Raw genomic sequence first — 10271 nt, 5'->3', positions numbered from 1 at the left:
TTTTCAAAATTAAATAATATATAAAGAATTAATTAATAAATAAAATAAAATAAAAAATTATTTGACAATTATTAAAAAAATATGATTTATTATTTGTCCCATCACTAATCCACAAAATTTTTGTGACGAATTTTTGTGAAACTGTGAGGATAAGCTAATAAATTATATCTCAAATATCATAATTTTTTCGTCTTTATCTAGGGATTTCAGGTTGATTCTCACTCTTAACTTTACAGGAAAAAAATAAAAATAAAAGAAGAAGCTGTGAGGGTAAGGTTGATTCAATCTCCTTTGATGGAAGGCCATAAAGATGATCACATAAATTGTTCATTACCGTTTTAAACAACATTTGCGGCAATTCCGAATGCATTTGTCCCTTTTAAATGAATGGGCACATAGCAAATTAAACTTCATTCCATCTTATGACAAAGGCAATAAACATGACAACTACATCTACTTATGCCAAATCACAAGGTCGTCTATGGTTCTACAACGAATTTTGTAGTTAAATGTAACTTTGTTAGAGAAAGTCTATTATAGATAACCAACTTGAGTAGTCGAGTGGTCAGCTCACTCGTCGTTTAAATAAGTGTCGAGAGTTTGAATCACGCTTTATGCATGTAGCAATCTATTGATCGGTGACAGACTCTTGAATAGAGCTCCGATCCACGACGAATTAGTCTTTAACCTCTCGAATTAAGAAATACTATGGACAACCAAAATAAATAGTAAAAATACGAAATTAATAATTAAAAATTATTAAATAATAATTTAATCAAATTATTTAACAGTTTTTAATCATTATTTTTTTATAAAATCAATTATATATAAGTCCCCACTATTACGAAAACTTACTAATTATATTTCTTTAAGCATCATATAATAATCCTCAATTTGATAAATTCGATAAGTCCACACTTTCACAGACTGATATCGCAGCTTCAAAGTTCATACAATTGGTACGAGCAAGTAACATGTGATATCAACACCGTTACATAAATTGTAAATTACCAATAAATTTGGATTTGAAGTTTGAACATTACAATTACACATTTACACTTGGTGATTAAGAGTTAAGTCCCATTTTGGTCCCTGAGATTGACGAATTACACTGATTTAGTCCTCTAAATAATTAGTCCTCCAGATTCGAAAAAATGCACCACGTTAGTCTTTAGCCTATTTTTCGTCACCGGAGAACTAACGCCGTTAGTGATGTGGCCAAATATTGCCACGCTGGACACACTAATGGTTATATGACGTGGCGTAAAGTTTGATTTGCTCCAATTTAGTCCTTATCCCCCTTTTAAAACCTAAGTTCATCCTGTGACCTCATCATCTTCTTCTTCTTCCCGTTTCTCTCTGGTTCTTCGTCTCCTGCTCCCTTCCGAGTTTACCATCATAAATGCAAATGGGAGCCAAAGTTCCATGCGGTCCAACACAAGGAGTTCCAGTCGAAGTAGAGCATCGGGTGTTCCATAGTGGTGTGGGTGTGGGTGCCGCCCTGTTCTTCGGTGGTCCACAACAGAGGCTAACCCTAACAAGCCATTCTTTGGGTGCCCTAACTACAATATTAATGGTAAGAGGTGGTGTGGTTTGTTTGTCTGGGCTGACATTGGAGAAGAAGACCTCAGAGGAAGGGTAATTTCTACTGTGGATGGTGACCAAGTTAGGGTGGATTTGGCTTGGAGAATTGGGAAGATAGAGGCTGAAGTTAGAACCCAAAAAATGTACATTTTAGTTTTGGCTTTATTTATAGTTTTTGTAAGCTTGAAGATGAGTTTGTATTACTGTGTTCAGGGTGGAAGTGTATTAGAAGAAAGAAAAATTCTCCTTCTCAAATTTCCTAGTTGTTTCTGTCATTCAATGAAATTATTCAAAAAAAAAATTGCAAAAAATGCATCTGAAGTAGCATAATTGAAACTAGAAGAAATTGTCATAATAATAATAACCATATCAATAAGTTTTAACAAAAGTAACAATAATCCTGCCATATTAATGACAACTCTCCAGACAAGTAAAGAGTAGTTCTAATTCCAAAATACACCTTAGCTAAAGGACACAGAGTGTCATCATTGTCATATTGTATTTAAATATACTAAAAGTCTACTGCCATAAATTCAGCCCACAAAACAAAAAGTATGATTCACAAAAAAATTCAAAGTTTCATCCAAAATAGGCTGCACAGATCAGGTACATCTTCATTTCTTCTTCCTTGGTGGCTTGAAGCCAGGTGTTGGGACAAATTTAAGGAAGTTGGCCAGTCTGAAAGATGTGGCTGAGCTTGCTCCTTGTAGTGGATCCATAGTGATCGATCCTGATGGTGGTGTAGAGGACCTCCTTCTGGTCTGTAACTTGGATGGCCTCGCAGGTGGATCCTGTTTCAGTAGGACATAAATTCAGTTGAATGTGAACAACAATTTTTAGTATGAGTTGTGAAACTAAATGCAAGTACCTCTTGACTATGTTGGGAGTGTTGTGCATCGAAGTAGTTTGGCTGGGAGAGGTCAATCTCAACCACCTAGGCATCAACTGGTGCAGGTGCCTGAGCATGGGCTTCTGGAGCAGCTTGAGAAGGTGCTTGTGGATGAGCCTGAGCAGGTGCATCTGGAGGAGCTTGAGTAGGTGCTTGAACAGCATTTTTTTGTTCAGTGCTCTCTTTTTTGGACAACCCCTCTTTGTGTGTCCCTTTTGTAGACAGTATTTGCAAGTAAATGGTTTTAGTTGTCTCTTTAGAGTCCCAGTCACGTTAGATTTCTTGCTTCCTCCATTACCCTCATCTGCATCCTTTCTCCTTTTCTTTGTTAGTGGTCCGGGCTTATTCTTTTTCTTTGGAGCTTGTGGTCTATTCTGCTCAAATTTCTCCCAAAGAGATTGTCCAGGCAATGAATTTACATAATGTGCATAAGTGTCTCTATATGCGTCTATGGTGAGCCACTTATGACAGAAATCTTCAGGTCTCTTATTCACCTTTGTGAGTGCTGCACACGCATGCACACAGGGCATTTCTGAAGTAATTAACAAAGTAATGTGTTATTAAAGTATTTAACACAGGTCTCTTATTTAATAAAGTATTTAATTACCTGTTAGCATCCAAAATTGACATGTGTAGAGTCGCTTGCCCAAATCCACTACCATGTTAGTTGGATGACCATGCACTTCAAACTTTTCATACTCATCATCCCCAGTCCAGATTGGCATCCAACTCTTAGACTCCTTCCTGATCTTGTCCAACCTACTTTGAACCACTGGTGGTAGATTTTTCATATGGTTGGCTAACTTAACTTTGTTTTTAGCGATTGACCTCATGACAAACATTCTGACCTCCTCAAGTAGCGTGATGATTGGCTTGGCCCTTACTTCCTTAATTCTTGCATTAAAGACCTTGCAAGCGTTATTGCAGATATTATCAAGTTTGGGAGCATGACTAAATGCTGACTTTGTCCACGAATCAGTCGCTTACACCCTGCCTTAAAACCATTCTTGCACCCACTAAGACATACATACATTCTCTGAAAGATTACCTCTCCATCTGGTTGGGGAATGGTTCCTATTCTAATTGTTGAACCCGGATTACACTTCAAGAGGGTTTCTCTATAGTCCCTGACCATTGCATACTGGGCCTTCTCATCTCCATATACCACAGCTCTAGCGTCTGCTAAGGCTCTAGAAATTGAATTTCTATTTAGTACCAGATCACACTTGGACTTGAAGTAGACAGCTGCCTCACATTGCCTGAAGTTAGGATATTTTCTAACCTTCTTCACTAACTTGCTAGTCAACCAGTTTCTATTTGCAGCTCGGTTGGTGGCTTCTCTAGTACATGTGTGGTCGTCATTGAAGGTTTTTATCTGCTAACATGTCTCCTCATGGTCTCGTGAGGCATATACCACCCACTTGCACTCCTCATTCTTACAGACAGCCCTGCATCTCACAGCATCGTTCTTAATAAACTGAATCCGCCTACCTTCTTGAATTGTAAACTCTCTCACTGCCTCTCTGAACTCAGACTTTGTATTAAACTTCATCCCCACCTCAAGTTTTAAATCACCGAACCGAATACCATCTCTAAATACCGGGAATACATCATTTGGCTCTTCTTCAAAAAATTCATCTTCCGAAGGAGGAGGAGTCTTCATTTCCTCCGAGTGCCAAGAGTTGGCACCATCAGACTCTGCTCCAGGATCCAAATCGTTGTCCAGGTTTTCATCTCCTATCACAGGGACTTCTAAGAAACTTAAGTCCACCTCACACTCCTCATCATCCACCACCAATACATCATCATCGTTAAGAAACTTTCTCTTTGACTTTGCTAGTCCCTCAGTAGGTGCATGCTTCAACCCAGGCTCTATTTTCTTGGTCTCACATTTTTTTTCAACAACATCATCATCACTTGAGCTATCATCTCTCCCAGGATCATATGAACTGTCCTCTGTGGTGTGTTCATCTTCAGAAAAAGACAACCTTAGCACTTATTTTTTATTGTCATGTTGCTGCCCCTTCCTCACTTGTGAAGCAGACCTTGTGCAATAGGCTTTAGTTGTGATTTTAGGCTTTGGATTTAGTTTGGACTTGGACACAGAATTCAGGTTGGGCTTGGGGTTGGACTTAGAGGCATTCTTCGGGTTGGCAGTGGCCTTATGTGATGATGTAATATTGGATTTCGGATTTGGGTTGGCATTTGAATTGGGTTTAGTTTTTGGAGAAACTGGAGGAGTATTGGTAACAGGGTTTGCAGTAGTAGCTTGGCTAGGATTAGAGTTGGATGTGGTAGTAGGATTATTGTTTTGGGGTGTTGGGTTATTAGCAACAGGATCTGTTGGTTCTGTGGTCTTGGGTGGTGAGGTATTATGCATTGGTTCATTGTTGTTGGTGAATGGAGTCTCATCAGCAGGGGCAGTGGGTATATTAGCTTGGTTTGGGGTCTTGTCTTGTAGGGGTTCATTGTCAGCTTCATCACTAACCTCTCTCAAATCATCATGGTCACTCTCAATATACTCCACAATCTCATTTCCCTCAAGAATTTCTGGTGTTGAAACTGCATGCTCAAAGTAAACATCAACCAGCCCATCATTCTTTTCACCCATGAAACACATCTCTCTCAACTCATCATCACAATTCAGAGCTCTTAACCCAATGTCTAAACTCCTCCCGGGCACATGCCACCAACATTCTCCTATCCTATCATATCCTAGTTCTTTATAATAATTTCTAATCCAAAAAACATCTAAAGTATCTACATCAATGTCACCAACGCATGCCTTCTTATCAGGAGAATATATAGTCATCCCGTTTTCATCTTTCTGAAATTTTTCCACATGGTGGAATATAATATCTAAGTACACATCCATCTGCATGATTCAAAAAAATATCTTTTCAGCACCAGTTCCACACAATGCCCCCTTTAAGATAGTTTTCATCAACTACATTCATACATGACAGAAACATATATCAAAATAACACACATTTATCCACCATCGGAACAGAGCATGAAGACAAACCCCAAAAAAACAGTTGCAGACAACATCAAAATAAAATCCTAGCCCAAATTTCACTACAAACCTTAGGAAAAAACAATATATAAAGCAATAAACTATGATCAACAACCATCAACGCATTCCCTAAAATTTGAAAAAATAAAATTTTAAAATCTTCACTAACTTCGGTGACGAAACAAAAGCTCCTTGTATAGTGTTCACTCGTGATCCAGCAGTCTCCGGGAATCCTATTGCAGTTACTCGTTCCTATTTTGAGTGAGTAACGGAAGAGAGACGTTTTTCCTCTGCGTCACTCATGGAGGAGTTGAAGACAAAGAGTGGAGACAAAAGAGGGAGAGGCCAACGTTTTGTTTTCCATCGCATAGAAACGACGTCGCTCAAAAGGGTTTTTTAGCGCCAATTTAGAAACGACGACGTTTCCTCGTGTCCAGCGTGGCAATATTTGGCCACGTCACTAACGGCGTTAGTCCTCCGGTGACGGAAAATAGGCTAAGGAATAACGTGGTGCATTTTTCGAATCTGGGGGACTAATTTAGTGCAATCGGGATCTGGAGGACTAAATCAGTGCAACTCGTCAATTTTAGGGACCAAAATGGGGCTTAACTCTAGTGATTAATGTTTCGAACTGTGAACCAAATTTAATTTATGTGAGCGGATCTTGAATTTAGTCATAGTGAATATAAATTGTCTCGTTTTTATCCTGACCCAATAGAAATGGGATATTGGTCGTTTACAAAATTAAAAGATTATTGTCGCAACATAAACACTAAACACTAGATACTATGCTGACAATATTTTTTCTAGAGACTAATTTTGATTTACTGTATATTTGTATAATTATATCTATTCTTTTAAATGATTATTCACACGATTAATATAAAAAATAATTATACTGACAGGACATTAAAATTAAACTTTTTTGTAAACAAATAATTTATAAAAATAAAAAATCTTCTTAAAGACTATGCTGGTTAAGGTAAACAAAATCAAGATTTTATGTAAACTTAAAAATAAATTAATTATCTAAAATATAAAATTATAATAAAATTTAAATCATAAAATCTTAAGATTTAGTATACATCATGTAAAATCAATTGAGTTATTTAACATTGTAATATAAAAAGGTTTAAATTGAGAATATAGTTAGATGGTGGCAATATTCGCCATTTACACTCTTTGCAGCCTTTTAATTTTCTTCTCCTGCATCAGATTCCTAAGTTCTGAACCACCGATCCAAACACAACCAAAGCTTCCCCCAAGAAATGGCAGACAAGCCAAGCCGATCGCTGATCGTATTCGGAGACGGGTTGGCCCGTTTCATCGACCCATCATCACACATCAACCTTCATTCTCTCGCTTCCAATGCTTTCTGCGGTTTCTTGAGCCTCCCCAATTCCCCTCTCTCAGGTTCATTTTCCTCTTCAACACAAACCCATTTGGTTAATAACACTATTATGTTAAAAAGTTTGGATTTTGTTGCATCTTAAGTCTTATTCCACCAACTGTTTGTGATAATGTCAAAGACACCATATGTGATGATAGAAAAGTGATCTGCTTTTAGTTTAGTTTCTATAATCTGTACACTTCCATTGTAACATCCCATAAGTGGTACAAAATTGGAAAAATGTTTAGTGCAAGAAATTTTATGAGGATATGGTTGTTAGAATTGTGTTGCATGTTGCTTTACTCTTGAATGGATAGACAGAATAGTGGATTAGATTACTTTATTGTGAGTAATTCTGATAGTATTTTGCTGACTGTGTGGAATTGCTCTTTCTAAGTTTCTATAATCTGTTTCTGAATAAGACTTTTCAAAAATCAGTATCAGGATTTTTTTTTATTGAATTAGTGTAGTCCTGTGACAGAATATTAGTTTCAAGGTGAATTCTATGGTGTCTAAATTTTACCAAATTTATTTTTTATAGTAAATTTTAAATGTTTAAAAATTATTTATTTTTATATTTTTTAAATTAAATATTTTTAAACCTTTTTTGCAAACTAGACATCACCTTTTAGGCACCATAGCAATCACCTGGTTTGAATGAAAAATCAATCACCGAACTTTTTCTTTTCCTGTGACATCAACATTCACTTGAATATATAGTTTTCAGAAAGCGAGGAAGAGAGGATAGTTAGAGAGTTTGCTGTATTGCTGGATGCATGTGATGCTTGTTTAAATACGGTGAGACTCATTTACTAAGAATTTTTTTTATGTTTGAACACACACAGCTTCAGAAAACTGTGAATAACATATCATAAATGGTTTTGATCCTTGTCAGAGTGGTAACCAAGATAATGCACCAAAACAAACCTTACCTGATAGGTATTTTCTTTAATACATTTTCGACTCTCTTTTATTTTTATAACATTGTTCTGTTTACTTGTTTAAAGGAGATTTTAACGCCAAAGCACTTCCTTATACAGGTTTATGGGAATGAAAGCTGCTATATTGACAAACAATTCAGGCTTGAAATCTTTTAGTGCTAAACTTGGCTTCAGTGTTCTTGAGTTAGATGAGTTACTGAAGACTAACGAGTTACAAGACATTGTGGTCCTTGAGCTGCTCAAGTTGCTTGGCTTTCAAGAAGGAAAGGTGGTGGACGACAACTACTTTGATCTTATTTTCCTTCACGTTGGAGCTGGTGAGAAGGTTGATAGTAATGACCAAAAGGAGATTGATACTGAAATGGAGTATGTCAATGGCTTGGTTGGGGAGATAATGAGCCAAGCGCAACCAGGATCCGACGTTGGTTCTAGGCTACACTTGTCTGTTGTCATGAGCTATGGGAATGTCTTGGAGGGTGATGACTCCAAGTATTCGGTGTCAAAGAGGGCAGATGAGAAGAACTCTTATCTTTCAGAACTCTTTCCTTTGCAAAGTTATGCTATGAAAGGAGGAAGCCCTCGAAAGGATGTAAGGTAATTAAGCACAAGGATAACTTAAGTTCTCAGTCTTGCTTCCTCTTTGGAATTTCTTTATTTATACCCTCATGAAATGATACAGGCACCATTGTCCCATGTTGATTGCTCAGTGGCAACATGCTGTGACTCGCAAGGATGAGACACAGAAGTTTTCTTTCGAAGATTTCAAGGAGGTTCGCTTTTAAATTTTTACTTATGGTTTTATTCACAAGTTAGTTATTGATTAGTCTAATAAGTGTTTTTATACACCTGAACACAGTTATTTTTAGAATCTCGATTATTTTAAACGATTTATCCAGATATGTGAAAAACTGATTTTCCTTTTGGTAAAAAGAGAAAAGGGAGTGATTTTCTATTAATATATTGGCGTTTCGTTCAAACTTATCTTGTTCTCTTCTTGTCATGCAGCATTGTGGGAATCTTACAATACCAGCAGACAGGTTCTTGCATGAGATAGCCTTTAAGCTTTGGAAAGCTCCAAAGTATGGAGCCTAAGTTCCTTTTCATTTCAAGCCTCTTGCCATAGCAGCAGAGTTCAATCTACTTAACTTCTAGTGTTAACATGTCTGGCACCAATTGCTGGTCAAATGTTGATAACATGTTTATTTTCATGGCTTTGACTTTGCTGGGTATACCAAAATCAGGAGTTTAAAGCTCCAGAGCCAAATATACCATTTGTGTGGCTGTGATCGCTATTTTTATGACTTTTTAACCACTTTGTCCTCTACTAATGGAGCTCCAGCGTAGCTATGTCCCTTCCATCGCCACTCCACTCATGTTTACTTAATAACCTAACCACATACTTAACGTAGATAGTAGTCTCAATAGAATTTTTAACATACATAATCTGGGAAAATTTTGAAAATATTTATCACAAACCTCTACTTTTTTTTTTCATATTTTCTAAATTTTTTTGGCAGCTTCAAACACCTTAATATTCTTTCCCACAAAAAAAAAGGAGCTTTTAGTCGTATTATATAGTAGCAAGTACTATTTAGGATTTTATTCATAGACTAGATTGCAACTCATATAATGGAACAAACATCACACACAACAATGTATATCAAGATCCTATATATATAGTTATGGTTATTCTTATAAAAGAATTGATTTTGAGGCACACTATCCAAAAGAAAAAATATTATATTTATTTATAATTTTGTTATTCTCAATGAGAATTTTAATCAATTAATTAATTATCTAGCCACATAAATCACAAAGGATAAAGTTCTGCAGAGTATTATCTTCGATTCTAGACAATTTATTAGTGTAATTAATTATTTTAAATATATAATTATTTATGCACTTGCATCTTAAGTTTTTTGATAAGTAATTTCGTCATATAATAAGATCGATTATGTTATATGTATAAAATAATATTTTTTAAATAACATATATAACTGATCAAATAATAGCAGGCCGTCTGCTACTTACATCTTTTGAGGGAGCCAGAACAAAGGCTTTTTTTTTTATTTAAATAAATAAACGAAAATCATTGAACAAGATGAAAATGTGCATGGCCACCTCACCTGCACCGCATGCGAATTGGATTTACCCATCACTCCAGGATGGCGCCTACGTAATGGAGGCCTGACTTCCCAATCCAGGGAAGGCGAGCGCAAAATGGCCACCTCTTATTAGGCGTCTACGAATTGGACCACTTCACCTACGGCAGAAACGAAATGGGCCAACACAATGGCTGCGGGAGCGAATTGGAATACTACGGTTCTGGCACCCACGAAATGGCGATGCAGCACTCAGGGCTGCAACCGTACGAGCATGCACTGATCGATGCGGGTGGCCATGGGTTAAAGGTGTATGGGTTTGCTTGAATATAAAAGGGAAGAAGGGGGA

General features: G+C 36.8%; 1 protein-coding gene across 3 annotated transcripts in view; it reads left to right on the top strand.

Moving 5' to 3' along the window:
* LOC107605510 overlaps positions 6620 to 10271 on the top strand; it is a 9036-nt gene continuing 5384 nt past the window's right edge. The window contains exons 1-6 of one of the 3 annotated variants that reach the window (XR_001612527.2): positions 6632 to 6902; positions 7607 to 7677; positions 7775 to 7818; positions 7920 to 8414; positions 8500 to 8590; positions 8826 to 9035. Coding sequence is in view for 1 of the 3 variants with exons in the window: in XM_016307405.2 (XP_016162891.1) it covers positions 6758 to 6902; positions 7607 to 7677; positions 7775 to 7818; positions 7920 to 8414; positions 8500 to 8590; positions 8826 to 8912 (933 nt within the window). In the remaining 2 variants the exon portion in view is untranslated. Of the gene's footprint in view, positions 6903 to 7606; positions 7678 to 7774; positions 7819 to 7919; positions 8415 to 8499; positions 8591 to 8825; positions 9145 to 10271 lie in introns of those variants that run through there. The other 2 variants (XM_016307405.2, XR_002349495.1) reach the window with 2 other exon arrangements.

Source organism: Arachis ipaensis, chromosome B06 (genome assembly GCF_000816755.2).
Source record: "Arachis ipaensis cultivar K30076 chromosome B06, Araip1.1, whole genome shotgun sequence".
Lineage (NCBI taxonomy): Eukaryota > Viridiplantae > Streptophyta > Magnoliopsida > Fabales > Fabaceae > Arachis > Arachis ipaensis.
Note: the sequence above shows the minus strand (reverse complement) of the source record. Positions and strands in the feature narration are given on the sequence as shown.